Source organism: Phasianus colchicus, chromosome 11 (genome assembly GCF_987193195.1).
Source record: "Phasianus colchicus chromosome 11, bPhaCol1.hap1.1, whole genome shotgun sequence".
In the NCBI taxonomy this organism is placed as follows: Eukaryota; Metazoa; Chordata; class Aves; order Galliformes; family Phasianidae; genus Phasianus; species Phasianus colchicus.
In genome coordinates, this window is record NC_143446.1 from 9,715,919 (window position 1) to 9,736,583 (window position 20,665).

General features: G+C 40.4%; 1 protein-coding gene across 18 annotated transcripts in view; it reads left to right on the forward strand.

Annotated features, from left to right (window-relative positions):
• SLMAP (sarcolemma associated protein) overlaps nt 1-19,589 on the forward strand; it is an 84,852-nt gene extending 65,263 nt beyond the window's left edge. For 11 of the 18 annotated variants that reach the window (XM_031607978.2, XM_031607997.2, XM_031608003.2 and 8 more), the window contains 5 exons: nt 2,811-3,131; nt 4,226-4,343; nt 5,034-5,205; nt 6,219-6,353; nt 10,805-19,579. In XM_031607978.2, coding sequence (XP_031463838.1) covers nt 2,811-3,131; nt 4,226-4,343; nt 5,034-5,205; nt 6,219-6,353; nt 10,805-10,894 — 836 coding nt within the window. In that variant the 3' untranslated portion in view covers nt 10,895-19,579. Of the gene's footprint in view, nt 1-2,810; nt 3,132-4,225; nt 4,344-5,033; nt 5,206-6,218; nt 6,354-9,723; nt 9,814-10,804 lie in introns of all 18 variants that reach the window. The other 7 variants (XM_031607988.2, XM_090148190.1, XM_090148191.1 and 4 more) reach the window with 3 other exon arrangements.
• Nucleotides 19,590-20,665: the final 1,076 nt, after the last annotated feature.

The following is a 20,665-nucleotide window of genomic DNA, read 5'->3' on the forward strand; positions in this document are numbered from 1 at the left end:
ATACAGTCTGATGGGCAGTTGTATGCAGAACAAAGAAATATATATTTATCTATTTAAAACAATTTCTCTCTTAAAAAAAACAAACAGTAGAAGCTTGCCAGAGCCACGCTTAACTGCAGTGTGGCTTTGTCTTTTGGATGCTTTCCAATTTAGTTTTGCAAGTGCTTTTTGCTCATCTCTCTCCACTGTAGCTTAAGGCATTCTGATGTTAGTCATGGGCTTGCTGCTTCCCAAAGTCTCAGGGTGTGGCATATCTCACAACTTGGGAAAGGTTGCCATGATGTCATTGTTCTCTCTTGGCAGCCTCTGAACTGTAGTGGAGAAAAAAACCTGGACAGCCTCATGCAGTAATGTTTCTTGAAATATTTTCATGGAATCAGTATTTTAGGTCAGCCAGTTCTACATGGCTTCTGTGTTCATCATACAAAAGAGAGGGTGCCATAGAAACAACTGAAATCCTGTCTCTACCTGTGAAGCTCCTTAGATGAGCAGATAGGTAAAGCAAAGAAATTCTTGTATCCCAAGTAACTAGCTATTACTTTAAAAAAAAAAAAAAAAAAAAAAGAAAAGTGCAGCATTCAGTTCAGGTGAGGTAATGGTTTACATAATTAAGAGACGTAATGGAAGCTTTATTTCTAATCACCCTTCCAAATTACACACGGTGTTTCAGAGACCACTCCAGTATTCTTGCTGTGTAAGGTATTTTTACACCTCATCAAACCTTAGAAACACTTGTATATTTTTGTATGTTCGTTCATGCCATGCTTGTTTTCATGCCTTGGAATTTTAAGGCAGAGCTGTTCATAAATAAGACAGAAAGAAGAAAATGAAAATTTCTTTGAAAAACTGCAGTTACTGAGGATCAGGAACTTAGTTGAGCTTGATGAAGAAAATAATATAAGGAATATATGGGTTGAAAAATCATTCCTTTGCTTATTGATGGACTCCTGCTATGTTAGCAAGTCTAAATTCTTGGTGTTTTGGAAAAATATTGTTTCCTAGCATAATGGTTTGGAATGTTCAGAGCTTCTAATGAAACAATATGTGGCAAGGCGAAGATTAATGTTCTGCTCTCTTACTGTCAGATTGTTCTCATCTACTAGTTTGATTACTTTTCTATTAGAATAATTGTATAGAAATTGTTTCCAAACTAATGAGATGGTAATAAGCCTCATATTGCTCACATATGCAAAAAAGCATTATGCTGCTGTCTGTCTGTTATGGAACAAATGTACTGCTTCATCTGAGACAAGATTACTGTGAAATCCTACTTAGTATAGTCTATAATAGCCTTTATGTATTGCAGTACATAATAGCTATCATGTTTTTTTTCCATGCTGTCTTTTCCTTTCATTTATTCAGAGATTCTTTAGTTCATCTATGAGATAAGTCTTCATAAAAGCCTTGTTGGAGCCTGTTGAGAGGAGGGGAAAAAAGGCTGCCTTTTCTTTACTGTACATCAACTACTTGCAAAGTTTCTAGATTATACCTATATAAGAATTGTACTTATATCTCTCTATATGAAATGATGGAAGGGGATCAAGCATCACGTATAGCCGTCGTGAAAGTCTCTCTTGAGCAGTTTTTATGCTGTGTCAGTTTTCAGCATGACTCATTTACACTCTGTCATCTTCTATAATGGATTGAGAGAACAAAAATAACTACAAGAAATCTGTGAAAGCTACTCAACCTTGGTTATCTCTCCGGTGCTTTCTGCTGTCTTTGTTTGCCCTTTGCTTCAGAAAACATAACATACAGCTATAAGAATATAATTCTTACCCTCTGTGGTATTTTGTATTAGGGAAACAAAGAAATTTGATCTTTTCTTCTCAGAGCAATTCTGAATTAATTTTGGGAATTGCTTTTTCCAATGATTGAAAATCATTGAAATACATGAGAACGTTGATGGGTGTACTTCAAAAAGGTAAACAAAAAACACTTGGGAAATCATATTTTTTGTTTCCATCAGTCAGAGCTTAACTATTTTATCCTTCGTACTGTCATACTTTCCTTTTAAGTATTTGCAGAGGATTCTATTTGCATGCATATTTATGAAAAATAGTCATGCTCAGAGGAGAGACGCTTTTAGTAACCAAACAGTTTTGAATGGGAATAATTTAAAAGGTTTGCTTCATGCAGTTGAGAAATGCTGAATAACCTAGCACTTATGTGACTGCTGCACGTTTACAGCCAGTCATGAACAATAAAGGACCACTTATGGTTCAGTATAGTAGGTGCAGGTGTCACTCTCATCCAAAATTCACCTTGACCTTTGCAAAATACTTTTTGCGAAGAAGTAATTTTAATTCCTTTACTACAAGTTTGGAGAATAAAGTAGAAGCTAGACTTTGTGCCTCAAATGTTTAAAGACATCACAAATTAACTTCAACTGCTGTACGAGCAGATGTTTCCAATGTAGCTTTGCGGATCTGTTTGGCTTGTCACAGAAGCTTTCTTTCATTCCGTCTTGTCCCCTAATCCCCTGCATCTTTTTCTATAATTCTTGTTTTGCTTACAACCAAGTTGGATCTAAATATTGGTTTCAGATTTCAGGAGAGTTGCTTTTATGTTACACAGGAGAACTCTGACTAAGAAAGCTTTGTCCAACCCTAATTCTAGTTTCTTTTAACTCTCTGTCAAGCATGACTCCACATCTTTTTTAAAGGAAAATCATTTGATAAGGTTAACGTACTTTTAATTGCATTAGGTTTCTTTAGTGCCATTAAATATCAACAAGTTGATATTTTCAAAAATATTTTAGTTTTTCTGTAAATACAGTTTATCAAATTATAACAATGTGTGTTTTCCAGCTCAGTTGCGGAGGTTACAAGAAGATATTGAGAATCTTCGTGAGGAGAAGGAGAGTGAAATTTCTAGCACGCGAAATGAACTAGTCAGTGCTCAAAATGAAATTCTGTCACTTCAACAAGTAGCAGAAAAGGCTGCATCAGAACGAGACACAGATATTTCTGCTTTGCAAGATGAACTACAAACTGTACGAGCAGAATTGGAACGGTGGCGGAAAGATGCCTCGGATTATGAAAAAGAAATTGTCAGTCTACAAGCCAGTTTTCAGCTTAGATGTCAGCAGTGTGAGGAGCAGCATAAGGAGGAGGCTGCTCGTTTGAAAGGTACTTGCTTAATAGGATGTCACAGACCAGCATTAACAGCATCATCCTTCCCTTAAATTAGCTTAAATACGCCCCTGATGTCAAAAGTAGGCTGACTGTAATGCTGCTTGGTAAACTTCTGCTGTTAGAGGAATTGATACAGCCACAGGCTTCCAAAAGAACTTGCATAAAATCTTTATAAGGAAATATATATAATTTAAACCTGTAAACGGACAGCTTTTCAACTTTTTTATAGCAAAGCTTCACTTGAGACAGTGCTGTATGGCTCAATAAAATTGTTAATGCAGTCTCCATCTGTGTTACAATACATACAGAATTAAAGTTTTATTCTGGAAGCATGATGTAGAGATATAAAAGCATTTTGTACAGATCTATGAGACTCATTCATTTGCACTTCACTTTACATGCAGTGCACTCACTAGAATTGGTTGAGAGCCACCGTTCCAGGCCTATAGCCTCAGGTCTTGGACGATCTGCGAAGGGAGTTGAAGTGCTGAAGCATTGTGCACACTGCCAAGAAGCTGGCATATGTAAAATGTGTTTCGAATTCTGGGTTAGTCAGTCTTTTGAAGCTGTCAGAGAAGCTTTTTCCAATTCAGATTATAAAATTGATAATTGATAAAAATCAATTTTGCCATGGATTGATTTATTTCAAAGGTCTCATTTTAACCCTTTAGCTATTGTTTTAAATGTTCCGTTCCACATAGCAGAGACATGTATCTCATTATTGTTCATTACTTTCAATTTGTCTCCTATTTTCTGCCAAGAAATGAACTTCAAATATGCTTTTCTGTCACTGTTTCTAACATACTAGAATAGACCCATAAACGAGACAATTTTCTACTGCTTTGTACCTTAAAGAAGCTCACATTAAGAAGAGCATTAGCTTGTGTGATAGTTTGTGGCACACAAACTATTCCTAGCAGCAAGAGATACAGTTGTATGTTTCATAGATCCTTGTGATAGAATTCATGTAACGTAATTATAATCATTTGAGATTTACAGCTAATAGCAGCTTTTCCAACATTTACTAGTGGGTCTGCTTGACATATTAGTGAAATTACTCTACTTGGATTAAATATTATTAATTACAGGTGAACTTGAAAAGTTGAAGGCAGAGTGGACTGCTCTGGAAGCTGAATGTGTTACGCTAAGGAAGGAAAATACTTCACTTGCATCTGAACTTCAGCGACAAGAGAAGGAGCTTTCTAGGTAAGGGAACAATAGGCTTGTCTAGGAAAGTATCATAGAAGATTAAGAAGATTATTATTCTTTTTTCTTCCCAAAAGTGGTTCTTAAGTATCTGTTGGTGTTTGTGATAAATGGGTTGAAAGTTCCTTAGTATCACAATTTTTGGCAGAGCATACTTTCATACCAATTAGTTAGAGCAAGTTTTTTTTTTTTCCCCCTGCAAATGCTTCTGTATTACTGCTCAGGTATTTTAGCAGGTATACTGATTTATTTTGCTCTTATCTTATGCCACTGAAATAAGCAAAGAAGCATGTGTACAAGTAATTGAAATGCTTCTAATAACCTTGGACAGGCTTCTTCCTTCAAATCACAAGTTAGTTTCAAAATGCTTTGGAATATATAATAGTGAATAATAAAGTCAATAAGAAACTGAAGACATGAGAATGAAAGTATTTATAATCTGTAATATAACTTAATTTAAACATGCAAAAATAAGTGCATATGTATTTAAAAGCAAGTCTATGGCCTATCCTTTATATCAGTACTTTGCACAGGAAATCAATGTTGATCTTCTGTTCTATGATTGCTCCAAGATGATTTCTCCATGTTAAATAAAAATAACGTGAAGCTCAGAGAACGAAAACTGGTTTTAAACAAATAATTTGTTTAAATTTGAGGTAGGAGAGGAACCAATTGAATTTTGTTTTTCAGCTCTCAGAAGCAGAGTTTAGCTCTAACCAGCAATATAAGTGTTCTTGAAATGTCTCGAAAAGAACTTGAAGATCAGATGGGATCTTTGAGAGAAAAACATCAACAGGACGCAGCCAGTCTAAAAAGCCAACTCAGTGAAGCTGAGAGTCAAGCAAAGGATGTTCAGAAAGAGGTAACAGAACATTCCTGTTTTGAGTTAATCCAGTGCCCTGTGACTTTCCTTTTATTTCAATATAAAACAAGTAAAAACGGCAAATGTTTTAGTAATTAAACTTTTTCTTCCTTTAATTGCAAGTACATTTGTGTTAGCTAACAGTATATAAATTGTGAGTCAAATCTCGAAGGAAGACTTAAAATGAAATGGCTTGTATATCCATTCTGGCAACTTTCTGAAGTTTACTTTCATGCATTACCTTAGTGAATATACTTATGAGTTGGTCAGTCAGGTGAACCCTTATTCAAAATGTTTCTGATCATCACTGCATTAAGTATTGTTAGGTATTACGAGTCAAAATGGATTTTTTTGTCAATATGATCTTTCTAGTTAGATTTACACTTGATTTCACAACAGACCTACACATTCTTTAGAGATCTGTTTGTCCTTTCTTCAGAATGGATCATCAGGCTTTTACAGATGATAAACAAGGGCATAAGGAAAAGCTAGCATTTCAAGCCTGACTTCTGAAAATCATGTCTGGAAGAAGGCTGTCATCTCTATCAATTACTTGTTTATTTTTAGGGGCAGCTTGAGTGAAGTTTCCGCCAGTCACTGCTGTTAGTTTGTGTTTCGCAATCCTTTTCTTTGTTTTGTCATGAAGTCATCCCTGTCGCATTCCTTACCATTTTTGGAATTTGAAAGGAGCAGTCTTGCTAATCTTTGTGTTTGTAATCAGACGAGTTTGTAAAGATGCTTATCCTTTCAAGTTACGGTAAATGCCAGTACTGAAGGCCATTGGTTCTGTGCTTTCTAATCCCTACTAGTGACAAATACAAAGAAACTTGTTTTCAATAGATAAAATTGAACACAGGATAAGCTTTTTCTTTCTTGCTTTTATAAAGAGTGCATTGATCCAAAGCAAGTTACACTAGGCACAATGTAGGCAGAAAGGAAGCCATGCACTACGCAAATGTAAGCTTGTTTTTGGGTGTCCAGAGGTCTGTAGCCTTCTTTCTCTTTGCATTTAGTATGAAAGAACACAGACAGTGCTCTCAGAACTGAAGGCGAAGTATGAGATGGCTGAACAAGAAAAACAGTCAATCACAGAAGAGCTTAAACAGTGTAAAGAGAACTTGAAGCTGCTGCAAGAAAAAGGAAACAACGTAAGTCTGTACAAAATATTTGGGGAACTTTGGTTATGACACTGACAGTTTTCTTGATTAAGAGACCATCTAAGTATTGAACAGAAAAGGCTGGACTTAAAAAGGAACTATGTACCATATTGCATGCAAAATTCCATTCTGGTACTACCTATTAAATCTGTAGGTCATTACATGGGTACAATTATATATACAAATTAGATTTACAGTTGCATGACAGTTTTAAAAACAGCCTTACTGTTGTCTTGGAAAAAAAATCTAGCTTAACTACTCATTAAGAACTAGGCAAAACTTCCCAGTTTCAGAGACTGACACGTGGGTAGAAGCTGAGAAACCTGGATCCAAATGAGTTAAGCAACTTTCTTCAAGGTGCTTTTGTTTTATTAGTGATTATTACGACATGTGTTCCCTGCTCAGTCTTGCTTATGCTTCTTAGCAGTGATTATCCCTGGTCAGCTCATGCTTTATATGTGCAATTGAACCATCCTTTCTATCCACTCACGGAAGTAATTCTTTTCTGTTACATTTGGATAGGTTGTGTTGTTAGTGTTGAGTTTACAGCTAGAGACAACTTCTTTTTTTTTCTTTTTTTTTTTAATACTGAGACTTCTGAAATCCTTCAAAAGTTAAGAGTGTGACAGATGTTATAAAGTGATTACAGTCTTTTTACTACTGGGATGGCTGGTTTCTTGTCTTCCTGTGCTGCTGTTATGAACCCCCCACATGGACAGCACAAAATAAAAGGTTTAAAAGTACCATTCTCTAAAGTTATCTGTGTTCTAGGGACACAGAATAAATACTTATTCCATAGCCCACTTACTGAAAACAAACCTTTCATATAGTAGAGTTAACAAAGATGTGAAGAACTCAAAGCCATTCTCATTTTTTTGGCCGTATTTTCATGAATGGGATGTTAATATTCTCTTGGAACATACTTCTGCTTAGAATTTTCTGTAATGCCTAAATAAATTTCTGAAATAAGCAGAAGTGCAAAAAAAAAAAAAAAAAACTTTCTGAAAGAAGAGATCATACTAAAATAACTGCAGATGTGAGATTTTTCTGCTTTGTTAAAATATTAATCTCAGAGTTAAGTTGATTCATGAAAAAGGAGAGGAAGTTGAGGAAAGAAAAACACTGTGGAGGGAATTGGAAAAGTAGATGAAAGCTTGCAAGGTAAGGGAATTTTTAGGAAGAATTTGGGGTGATTGTCAAAATGATATAAGGAACCACAGCAGTTGCCAAAACATTTTTAAAGAAGAGGTACAGGATTTGAAGCCTAGAGGTTAGGCTGTGATGAAGAGCATCCAACCATATAAGGACTCGCAGGACGAGCTTGCTATTCAAGCAAGCATTACTCACAATCAGTAATGTAAAATATGTCTGTTTTGTGGAATATTTGAAGCATCATGAATACTGGGCTGACTTCCAAGGTCACATTTTTAAAGTTCTGTTATCCCCTATTTGCTGGAAACCTTATCTGTTACTTTATTTGTGAGGACAGTGTCCTCAAGAGCACAGCTTCCCACTGTGGGATTTATTTATTTTTGCGGCCAATCTCTGAGTTTGCATATCTATGGATTCTAATACCGAACGCATGTTTTTGATGAAGCATCTGATTGTGCATTCCTCTGCAACAGGGAGATTTTAAAAATATATTTTGATAAGCTCATGAGGGGTAAAATTTAATCATTTGAAGGAAAGCCCACTTGATTATCTGGTGGACTAATAAATACTAGAAGAGAGTTCTCTGTTCCTTTTAGAACGTCATTTAAATATAAAGTTTTTATGCTTTCCCTTTGAGAAAGATAAAGCTGATTACTCTCAAAAAACCCAAAAACCCAACCAAGCAAAAAAAGAACCGCAGTTTTGTTGTTCTGAATTGCTTAGCAGTGTGGTGTATTGCTTGTGCTTGCATGTTCGTAGTCACTGATTATTTCCTGATGCGCTTTACATGAGGGATTTGTTTATGTGAACAGTTTGAGATCGTGAGCTGCTGTCACGGAGTTGACTGAAGCTTTTGGCGCTTTATTGAACACTGCTGTGATTATTTCTGCCCATGTGCTTTCTTGGGGAGATGGCACTGATTTGTGGCACCAATGACAAAAAAAAAAAATGCTGCATGGAAATTAATAGTTGCACATGATTTGTCTGTCTGATATTTACCTTGAGTACAACAAATCTGAATTACTGTCATGGCAAGAATTGAATGGCAAAGATCAGAATACCTACTAAGATAATTCTGAGATTTCTGTGTTCTTAACCATATTGGAGATTCTATGATTGACTTCCTCAAAATTCAAAACAGAATGAGATTTTATTTATGGATCACAATATTTTAGGAAGTCTCCAAACGAATTTATCACGTGTTTATTTGGCTGAACAACATCAAGGTGAGTTCAGCACAAAGAAGTTCTTAAGAAAATATTTAGCATGATTTGAACTTAACCTCTGTGTGTCTGTGTACGTGCACAAAATATATAGGCTAAGATACGGAGAAAGCAGATTTCTTCCTGGGACAGCTTAAAAAGAAATTAGGTCCATTTTTGCTTCTAGTGTATTGTTTTGAGGAAAGAGGCTCTCTCTCTCCAGATTGTGAAGCAAAATATTTTCCAGTTAATTGAAAATAACAGAGAAAGTGCAGATTCTTGTAATGAGGCCATAAGCTAAATGAACCCCTTCAGTCTTGCTAGCTGGTAGTTTGGCCCAGCTGCATCACTGGATCAGTCTTCAGAACTGCATTTGCTCACAAGGCTGATGCTGTACCAGAGATGCTGATCTTTGTGGTATCTCAAACGGAAATATACTTCTCTGCTTTATAGTAACTTAGTGCTGATTGTACATTGTGTTACAACCTCACAAATGTCTGAACTGCTGGGTTTGCCTGCGGACATAGTTGTTATTGATTCATTAATGGAGGAAAGAGATTGTTTTTCTTGGAGGCTGATGATGGAAAATAGGAAAGGCAGAATGAAGAAGCAGCTGAAAAATTCAGTCTCTGGTATGAGTCTTTCTGCCTTACGAAATCCAGTTGGGATTTCCAATTACTTGCACTGAAAAACTAAAAACAAATAGATATAAAATACAGGCAAATAACTTAAGATTCATTTTGTTTTTAAGTGCTAAATTCCAAGTTGAGATGAAGTTTCTTAGAGTATTTTCTCCTTACTTCCCTTTATTTTTGAACGTTCTTGTTCATTTGAGTAGAATGGTGTACTAACTTTGTATACCAGATTAGATAATGCTGTATTATTAGATGTCTTTAATACATTTCAATTAAAACAAAACTCACTGACTTATTTTCCCCTCTCTAAATCATCTTTACCTGATTGATTTATAGCACAAAGTGATTTTTAATATCCCTTCCCTTCTTTAGCCTTCCATATTACAACCCGTCCCAGCCGTATTCATCGGCCTAATCCTGGCTTTCCTGTATTGGTGTTACGGCCCATTGTGGTAGCGAAAGGTACAAGCACTACTGTTCAGTCGATGTATGTTTGTCCCTCTCACCTGTTTGTGCCATTTCTGTATAAAATAGTGCATGGTGAAATGCTCACAGGTATTCCTTTACCTGAAGCAAACCCTTCATTTAATATGCCATTCTGTTGATACTGACGAGCTGAACGATCAACTAATCATTTAACATCTGTCTGATTCCTTTAATTCTAACAATCAATTTCATTCTAACCGGTTCTGAACGTGCCTCTTCTAACTTGGTCTCAGTTTGTCTTTAGCAAATGGGCTACCTTTTGCACAGTGCTGTGATGCTAGGGCCTGTAAGAAAGCTTATTTGCTTAATTAACTATGAAAAATGAAGAGTTTGCCTCTAAATAACAATAAAAGTCAAGCTTTGGTTCTCATTTACGGACTAAGAAATTCCTCTCTGGCTGTAAACACTTTCATTTTTCTCACTTGCTGTGAAGAAGATGGAAAAAAGACGAGAAATAGGTGGTTGGTTTGTATTCTGACCTCTCAGCTTGCATTTTCTCTACCGTCTCCCAGTGTGTTCTTCTCTTACTGTCATCATAAAATGTCGTGACAATCTGCTAGAAATGATTTTGTTAGGATCTGTTATGAACTGATGTCATAGATCTGGATTTAATCCTTCAAAAGCCAAGTTAAAGATGTCAGTACTGCATAAACCTGTCTGGCAATCACTTTGCTCAAGTGCTGTTTTAAACGTCTTAAGCCCTCGCAAGTTGAACAGCCAATTTCTTTGAGGTGCGTATGGTAACGAAGCTGAAATATGGAACTGCCAGAGGTGTCTCCTGAGTCATGAAGAGTTCTGTCCTTCCCTGTGTTCACTCCAGGTCAGGGTTAGCCTGCGGTAGGGCTCGTGGGTAACGTTGTAGTGATGCCTATCAACAGGTACTCAGGACTTTGAGGAACCACGGGGTAAAGTGATTAGTATGAATCAGAGCAAATATGATATTGATTTTTTTTTTCTCTCCACACAGAGACAATGGCCTTGGATGCCTGTGATGGCAGCTTTGGTTGCTGTGACAGCCGTGGTGCTGTACCCAGGCCTAACCAGAGCTTCTCCATGAGAACTGTTGTTGAATCCATACACCGTCCTCCCTTTAGAAGCTGGCAACATTCATATACTGAGGGAAAACAGATTAATTCTCTTCCTTTTTTTTTTTTTTTTTTTAACCTCTTAATACAGCACAGCTCTGCGTGAGAACAGCAGTAGGGTCATTTGCTTTAAACTGTATAAAATGTATCTGTCTATAAAGAGGGAATAAAATTGTGATTCATCATACTGTGAGCAATATTTTTGCTTACAATTTCATGCAAGTTTTAAATTAGTTTGTTGGGATTCTGAATACTACAACGGTGGCCTAAAGTAGACTTCTTGGTACCAAATTATTTATAATGGCTAGGTTTGTGGGCACGTACTTTAGAATCTGATTGCCAGATTTAAAAGGAAAAACACACGCTGGATTTTGGACACCCAAGCCAAGTAACCATACAGAAGCTTGGCAAACAGATGCAGTGTGCTCAGTGCCTTGCAGTGTGATGTTCTTTAAAACTAGTACGCCATTTTACTTGCTGTTAGTCACTGAGCTGTTGGGAACAAGGCTTAAGAAAACTTCTTACCACTCCTTTTGAAGGAAACATATTTTTCTTTGATAAGGATTCTTTTATTAATGATTTTGGGGGGGGAAAAAAATGTCCAGCCTTAAAAGAGATAGATATTGATGGTGGAGACCAGCCTAGAGTATTTAGTGTGTGCGAGTGTAAGCATGTGTGTGTTCCTGAGTGAACTGAGGTATTTCTGGGAGCAAATACTTGGTCATTTGATGGACATAGTGCAGTGATTCAACTTACATTAACTTTACTTTGAATGTAATTTATTAAATTTCATATATTTAAAGAGGTGCGTTCTTTAAAAGTATGAATACTTTTTCACATATCACATTGTATCAATTTATTTTTTCAGTCATTTGATACTTTCTGACTGAGCTGGGGAAGCTCTTTAAATAAGCTTTTATTGATGTAACTTCATTATGAGAACTGCTACAGTACATCGTGATTAGCTGATAATATTCTAAGTTGCATAAAATGCTACAAAATTGGAATCATCTCTGGTGATGTACGGGTCAATTGAAGATGATTTTAATTTGGTAGTAGAACTTTGTGCATCCTCATCACATGGCTGTAAGTATGATGCAGTGGTCCCCATTACAAAGTTTCTTTTCCTTATCAAAGTACTATAACTGTTGCTGTTTGCTGACTTTTGGTGGGAATCACTGTAGATAGTGCTGAATTAAATGTAGACTATAGTTATTCTGTTCAGCTCAACAGTTCTGTCAAAAAAGTTTATTAAAGACTTAAACAATATACTGAAGAATGGTAAAGTAAAATGGCTTTGCTAAGGGAAACTTCAAAACAGGGAGGTAATAATCTCAGCAATTAAATTGGCTTTAAACAATTGTATGGCAATCGACAGGTAGTTTAAATATTTAAATAGAAATCTAGTATATAACTTACCTTGTAAGGTTTTGAGGGTCATTGTCCTTTAATTAAAGGTTCTGTCTTAAGTTACACGGGATTTTCTTTGGGGAGGATTACTAGTAATGGCAAAAATAGTCCACAAGTGACTTGTAGAAAATATTGTCATTTAGTTCGTTCATTTCATCACTTTCAGTTGCAGGAAGCCACCCAACCACAGAACACTCGTATGCCAGTGGTACTCAGTACCTCTTGTATATAGGTTATTGCAAATATTGTTCTGAAATGCTTACCTTCAGAATTACATTTTTTAAAGTAAATAATTGTTTTAAATCTATTTTGTAAAGATATAAAAATACAATAGAATTTCTGGAGTACAGATTAAACTATTTGCACTAACACACGTGATGTGCATGATTTAATAAAATAACTTTACTCTCCCTATGCATGTTTGAGTTGGATCTCATTTGAAAAAACAGTAGACTCATGCTAAGTTTCTTTTGTGCTAGATATTGCCATAATTACTAGGCACAATGTCTGCAGCATGTTCAGTAATACAAAAAACCTTTTTTTTTTTTTTTTACATTGTGTTTCACATTTGCACTGGTTTAAGTTTTTGTCTAACTGATCTCTCTCCTCTCTGTGACTTTCGGAAAGAAAGGGGGGAGGAGAGGGCCATGAAGAACTTGGGAACATGACTGCTGGGGAGAAACTAATAGTGATTACAGCTGAAAGCTGGATTGTGCCTGAGGCCGAGGTCATGAGCTCGGAGGAGCAGTGGATTTGGAAAGCCCTTCAGGGGGAAGGGAGCCTGCTGCTGCCTTCCTGGGTTTTAGCACCCCAGCTCCCCGTTTGTCCCTCCTGCAGCCACTGTTCCTTTTGCAGTTGATTCTCTTCCCTCCTCCCTGCTGGTAGCACGTAGATGTGGTGTGAGGAGGTGGAGCAGAGGCCAGCAGCACAGCCTGCCGAGCCCTGGGGCTGGTGGTGGGAAGGGGTGTGAGCTCCTTGGGACCAGCCCTGGGGAGCCCACAGCCGCTGGGTGCCCCACGCTGAGCTGCGCTGCCTGGGACGTAGGATTGAGTTTGTATTAAAGACAAATGCTGCGTTTTGAGAAATCTTTAGTGCATCAGAGAGCTGAAATTTGAGACCCAACGTGGATGTATTAAAGGAGAAAGATTTAATTATGTGCATGTGTGCATATTTATATTGCATACACAGAATGCATAATACACATTGCATGGTGTTCATGCTTACGAGTATTCCTGTGTATCCCTAATACTGTGCCTTTCCCAGGAGTTATTGACATTTGCATGTTCAAAGTTATCAGGAATCAACTAAAATGCACAGTTCACTGTTTTTGGGAATCCCTGGGTGATGGTTGGAGAACGGGAGGTTCCCTTTCTCCAGTGCTTTGACACCGAAGTTCTGTAGGCACTCTATCCACAAACATCTCAGCTGTTTTTCCTTGTGTTTGTTATGGTAAATATCTGTGCTCTTCGACATTCAGATTTAGGTTTTCTTTTTAAATTGTGAGGCTGGATGAGCTAAGCCTTGCAGATACTTCAAGAGCAGCTTTTGACAAAGCATTTCAGGTGCTCTGAATGTTCTTGTAAAATAAGTGCTCTCAGCTTGCACTCAACCTTGAAGTTTTAAAAGCTTTTTATAGTAAGAAAGTCTGAGAATTGTTAGTTACTAGATGAATTTGGAAGACTAATGTAATATCTGTACACTTGTTCTGAAGTTTTGACTGAAGCACTTATTTTTTTTTTTCCTTCGATTTTCGTTCAATAGAAATTCTACTGACTTTTGGGGACAACTGCAGCAGCAAGCCTCCTATTTATAACATAAAGAATGCAGTGTAACCTTGCTACTCCTTGCAGATGAACTAAAGATGTTTCCCAAAACCTTGGCCTGACTTTTCTTCCAGACTCTGGGTGTTTTGGTGCTAAATGGAGAATTGTGAACCTGCACAATGCATTGCAAAGTTCTCTTACAAAGCAGTCTTAGATTTGGTATCAAATGACTGATGGCTGAGGCAAAAGGAATCATCTGTGCATGCATTTCTGGAATATATTCTTAAGTTTTGAGGATTTTTAATCAAGTCTTCCGAAGTAGATGATCTGCTCACATTTTCAGTGCACTTTACATAACATTTTGAATGTCTCCTGCCTTAATCTGTGTGGTTCTGCCACTTGCAAGAGTCATTTCTTCAGCTTGAATCTTCTCTGATGAATGTGCTGCAGCTGTGCACTGAGGCTGGCCAGATCCCACCTGTGGCCTTTATTCCCTCTGGGTTTTCGTGTACCATAGCAACTCATTTCAAGATTTTGAGACTTCATTAATATAGTGATAGGATATAGGAAGGAATTAGAAGCCATATCCCTCTCTCTCCATGTTCCTCTTCTGTATGCCTCTGGATTTGTTTGAAAAGTGATTGTTTCCAGCAAACAACTGCACCGAATTCCTCAGTCCAGCTGTTTTACTTCTCCCATTGTGTGTGTGCTTATGGACACACAGCTCCTTCCTTCCTCCCATGGCAGGAATGGGGCTGTGGTGTTTCTGCTCTTCCAGCCTTCCTGCCTTTTTTCCTTTGTGCCAAATACAGATCAGTGAGCAAACGTTTGCTCGCAGAGCCAGCATCTTCTGCTTGGAGAGGGCTGCACCCATTGCTGCTTTAAAAACCAGGTGCTGGCATAATTTGGCCTAAAATGTGGGAGCAAATCAGCTGTTGAAACAAAAGCTTTGGTGGTGGTGGCTCCCTGAGGCTGATTTCTGTTTATTTGCATAGGTGTAGGGAAAGTGTGTTGCATTTCTGATCTGGGTGTCACAATCATGAAACTTTACTGATCGCTTTTAACATCAGAAAAGCATAATGTCAAATAACATGTATTTTAGAAGCAAGGAAACCTTTATTTAAGAACTTCAGGAAAAAAATTGTCCTCATCTGGAGTACTGTGTCCAGTTCTGGGCTCCCCAGTACAAAAAAGACAGGCATCTCTTGGAAAGAGTCCAGTGGAGGGCCACAAAGATGGTGAAGGGCCTGGAGCATCTCCCCTATGAAGAAAGGCTGAGTGAGCTGGGTCTGTTTAGCCTTGAGAAGACTGAGAGGGGACCTGATCCAGGTCTATAAATATCTTAGGTGTGGGGGGCAGAGTAGTGAGGCCAGACTGTTTTCAGCAGTGTGTGGAGACAGGACAAGGGGAAATGGCCAGAAACTGCAGCACAGGAAGTTCGGCACCAATGTGCGCAAGAACTTCTTTAGGTGAGGTGACGGAGCACTGGAACAGGCTGCCCAGGGAGGTTGTGGAGTCTCCTTCTCTGGAGATATTCAAGACCTGCCTGGATGCCTACTTGTGTGACCTGGTGTAGGGATCCTGCTTTGGCAGGGGGGTTGGACTCGAGGATCTCTGGAGGTCCCTTCCAACCCCTACGATTCTGTGATTCTGTTCGCCTGTCTAGGTAAGTCACCAAGCAGTTACTGGACTCTTGTTTCAAAAATAATAATCATTATTTGCTGTTTGAATTCATCTAGTCTTGGCTCCCCTCCATTAGACTGCAATGCCAGTCCTTCTGAAGGATGTTCTGCTACTGCAGGCGTTGCCCCGATCCAGGGATTTCACACACTGGGATCAAAGTACTTCTTAATCCTATTTTGTAGGAATGGATTGAGCTTCTTAACGTTTTTCTTTCATCCCTCTAGCTTTTGCTGACGACTTCTAAATTTTTCTAGTTTTGCGAATGTTCTTTTTTTGGATGTCAGAACAGAACGTGCTCTTACAGTAGTGACCTTACTGACATCGTGTAAACAAGAAGTTTTGTGTCCTGCTCTGATGGTCCTGTTTGGCCATCTCACACATCCCCAGCACCTTTCTGCTATTCATGGACTTCTAGCATTTGGATTTTAATCTCGTGGATCAAGTCTGCATTCCTCACATCGGTGTGGCCCTGTGGTATCTGACCTTGGAGTACTGCTCAGCAGTAAGGGCTGCAGATGGGCAGTACAGGGCAGGAGCCCCATCCCATTATTGCTTACCCCTTCACCCCTATGGGGTTGTTGGCTTTTTTCACCCCTAAGATTTGAACAGCACTGACTGCTGAAGCTTTTCTACATTTTTTATCAAAAACTGTTGAATTTTAGCCAGCTAAAACCAGAACCCTTGCAGCACAGACAGGAAAATGCTCATAGGATGATTGCATTGCTTAAGTTCGTTGGTTTTTTTTTAATGTCAGCTATTTTTAAATCTGGATTATTAGCAGCAGTGATAGTGCAGTGATTGTTTCTATTGAACTGTGAGATGACTTACAGAAGATGTGGAACAGCAACACCAACACACTTCTTGAGAAGTTGCTTTTGCCCATTACTGCCACTTTCCTCTCCAAAGCATTTTCTAATCCCAAATCAGGTCCAAATTTTTCAGCCCATTGAGTTTTGCTCACTGTTGTTTCCAGTGCTGGAAGTGAAACGTTTCTGCTGCACAGGTGTGTGTGTGTGTGTAACTGCTGGTGGAGGCTGTGCTGTGTGTGCTGGTAGGTGGTGGTCACTTGGAACCGTGAGAAGGAAGGGTAGCACTGAGATGAGATCATTTGGCTCTTGTTTCTTTCAGTGCCCTTTGATGGGGATTTCTTCTTTTAGGAGCACCACACGTGTACTATGGGTGTTGAAATGAGAGCTTTGGTATGGAATGGAGTTATTTAAATCTTTTTGCGCTAAGTCATTAAGTTTATATTCTATTTGTATATTTCTTGTTAGAGGTTTTCACTCTGGAAAATACTTCTTTTGGATATGTCATCAGTTTTGATGTGCCACAAATACTTGTCTGGAAGGATATAACAGCTCTTATTTAAAATGTTCCAAATATGCAATATGTCTTTTGGGATGAATAAATGGTTAAAAAAAATAAATAGACAAGAATAAATCTACAACAGCCCAGCAAGCTGATCTGCATTGTGCATAGTCTTTCATTCAGCCAGACCCCAAACCTCAGAGCCATGCACTGTCCCAGCAGCACTGCAGGCCTTGGCTCTGGGGCCGCAGGGAAGGAGCGCTCCGTGCGTGGGCCCGTGCTGTTGGCCTGGCCCTGGGCTGTGCTCTGATGCATCTCTGGGTGACTTCTGTTTCTTTATTGAAAGCTAAGCTGAGCGTTAACACTTGCCTGTTCTACCAGGTGTGTTGGTGTTGGCACCACCTGTCCTCGCTGTTCTCACCGCTTGGCCTCCATAAGCGCTCAGCAAGTCGGTGGATGTCAGCAGGTGCCACTTGTTCCCACCTGGAAGAATTCAGTTTGACACCTTTCCTGCAGATGCTGTTCTGTCAGACTGCCCCTCTGCTGCCCTCTGTCACAGAGCAACAGCCTGAAATGAGATACTGTGGGAATGCTCAGCCTCTGCTGCCATGCCCTGACGTTGTGTGCCAAGGCACTGCTGTCAGAGCTGCCCTCAGGCACGCAGCAGTGATGGCTGATTGGCACTCTGTGTTGCAGAATGTAGCTGTGCAGCAGGGCTCAGCAATAGAAATGTACTGCTCAGATGTTTCCCTGCTTCGTGGCTTGTTGTACTGGCACGGCGGTGAGCGCAGAGCAGCATCACTCACGCTTGGTGCACGTGCAGGTCGGGGCAGCTGTGTGCTGTGCCTTTGCTGCCATGGCACCGCGTGCTGCAGCAGCCCAGCATCCCTTCTCTGCTTTATCAGATGTGTGGGATCTGCACTGCTGTGGCAGTGCTCTGCTGCTGGCTGCCCTCAGCTGGGCACGCAGCGTGTGACGGAGCTGCGGTCTGTGTCAGGACGGAGGATGCAGCCACAGTGCCAGCAGAGATCTCTCTCAGAACCATCTCAGTTCTTCTCGTGTAACGTGGTGTTAATGTCCTTCATTTAACATAGATGGGCTCCAGTTGCCATGAAAAACATTTCACGCTGAAGATTACTAAAGCATGGTAAGTTCTCGTTCTAACAAATAAAGATTGGTTACTGGGTGATAAGGTATATTTTGCAATTAGATGGTTAATGTTTCTTCTTTATTTCACATACTCCAAGCAGGGCTCAGGGCTGGCTAGATGCTGCTGGCTGGGGCATTTCGTGGGGAAGCTGCTATGCTGGGTTTTATTTTTGAGACTTTGAGCACGATGGAAATCTTCTACCCTTTTGTGGTGTGAAAGTATGAAGCTGCAGCTCTGTAACGGGAAGGTTGCAGTCTGCAGGGCGAACTTGCAAGGCTGCTCATCTTGATGAGTAGCAGTGCTGGCAGTGCTGAGCCATGCCAGCGGCTGTCTCTGATGGGGTGAAAGGGGCCGATGAGTCACGGTGCAGTCACATCCTGTGAACGCTGGTTGGGAACATCACCACCTCACCCTTCCTCCTTCTGAATAATAAAGCTGAAAGAAGGTGAAAAGAGCACTCTTGGAATGTGAAAAATGGAAGGCCAGTCCTTCCGCTGCCTGTGGCTGTGCAGAACGTGCACGCAGGTAGTTCACCACCCAAAAGCGGCCCAGGCCCACCGTGGTGTTTTCAGAGGTCCTGGCAGCCAGAGGAGTGCTTCTCCCTCGTGGCAGCTGTTCCTTCCCCTCCTTTGTGTCACAGCAGCCTGCAGCCATCAGACGCAGTGGCCTTGCTGGTGTCTGCGTTGCACTCGTGCGGCTCGTGCTGCAGGCTGGGGTGATGTGATGTGCTGGTGGGTCGGAGAAGTGGGATCTGAGGTTGGTTCAGTAAATGCAATGATGTCTGCTCCAGACTATCCAAGCATGCAGGGTGGGATATCGGAACCTCAGCAGTGAGCAGCGATCGTGCTTTGAACATCAGCATATTGACGAAAAGCACAGTTTTACATCCTGCAGTTGGGTTTTGGGGTGGGCTTCTGGCAGAGCTCATGCTGTGTGCTCTGTGTCTGAACACAGCTCCTGGCCTGCAGGAATGTGTCTGGGCACCTAGGCTGTGTATTCACGTGGCTTTTTGAATCGGGTGTGCACCATAGCAGCAGCAGCTTGGTGCAGCAGAGCATTGCATGAAGTACCTGTGCAGTTGGTCAGAATGAAGCTCTGCTTCTCAATACCATTTTAATGGGATGGGTTCAGGGAAAACTAAAAGCATGTCAAGCTTTAATAGTTCCGTATGTCGGAAGAGGGATGCTGGAGCTGTGCTGATCTTGGCTGAGCATCTCTTCATTTGCAGGGGGAAGCTCAGAGAACATCCCAAATATGTTGGTTGCCTCTCAGTAACTTTTACAGCAATACTGAAGCTGGAAAGGATGTTTTTCCTTCTTCTGTTTAGGTGCTGCCCTGCCCATTGTGTGTAAAACTGACTGTTCTGCAAGGAGCTCTCACTGACAGCTTGGGCTGTCAAACACTGACTTCAAATGTGTTTCATCACACATTTCATTGTGGAAAATCCTTCCCCTGCAGCTTTCTGGAGAATCCCTGCCAGATGCTGCTGATTCTGTTTTTCTTCAAGTGCGTCAGGCTGGTTTTGCTGAACTAAGCTACCTGTCATTGCAACACGCTGAAGCCCTCACATCCATGGCTGTGTTGTCTCCGACTGTATCGGCCTGGCAGCCCTGTGCTGTTGGTGTGGTGGTTCCAGAGCTGCAGAGGCTGAGCCGAGGGCCTGGGAACACAGCTGGGTCTTGGCCTCGGTCACTGCTGGGGCAGCAGAGATTGCTATAGGAGGAAGCTCCAGGTGTCCTGAGAGGAAGGAAATGGGGGAGAAACTGCATTTGGGGAAATTCCCACAGAATGCCTGGGGGAGAGGCATTGGGAAGGGCAGGGTTTGGTGCAGAGGTGGGGGTGCTCCTGGGCTTTGCTCCGGAGGAGAGAAGCGCTCTGCAGGCGTCACAGGAACACTCCTATTTCCTCAGTCCCGTCCTGCTGGTCCCATCTGTGGTGGCAGTGCCAGGTGATGTGCTGCTGCAGCCACCTGAGGGATGCTCCCAGGGGATGGTGGTGAGGGTGCAGCGATCTCCGAATGGAGACCGTTGGGTGTTGGTCACATCCTCCATGCAGCATCGCGTTGGCCGACCGCTGTGTGCAGTGTGAGCCACTCTGCTGCCTCCTCCTCCTGCACTGCCTCACCCCCGGGGCTTCGCTTCGGCCGACCCGCAGTCGCGACAGACAAAGATTGTTTTGAAAACTTCAAAGGATCTTTGTTCCCGTTGTGTTTTGTCTCGTTCTCTGCTATATAACAATGTACAGAATGCATATGGAAAAAATTATCTTCGCTTAAATGGTTTCTTCTCTGTGCACATGGAAAATGCCTTATAGAGACTTCCTGCAGCCCTACAGACTCAGAGGATGCAGTTTACAGCACTGTTGTAATGTAAATCCAATATAAAATGAAATGAGATGGTTTGTTATTTTTACCAGAATCAGATGTCAGT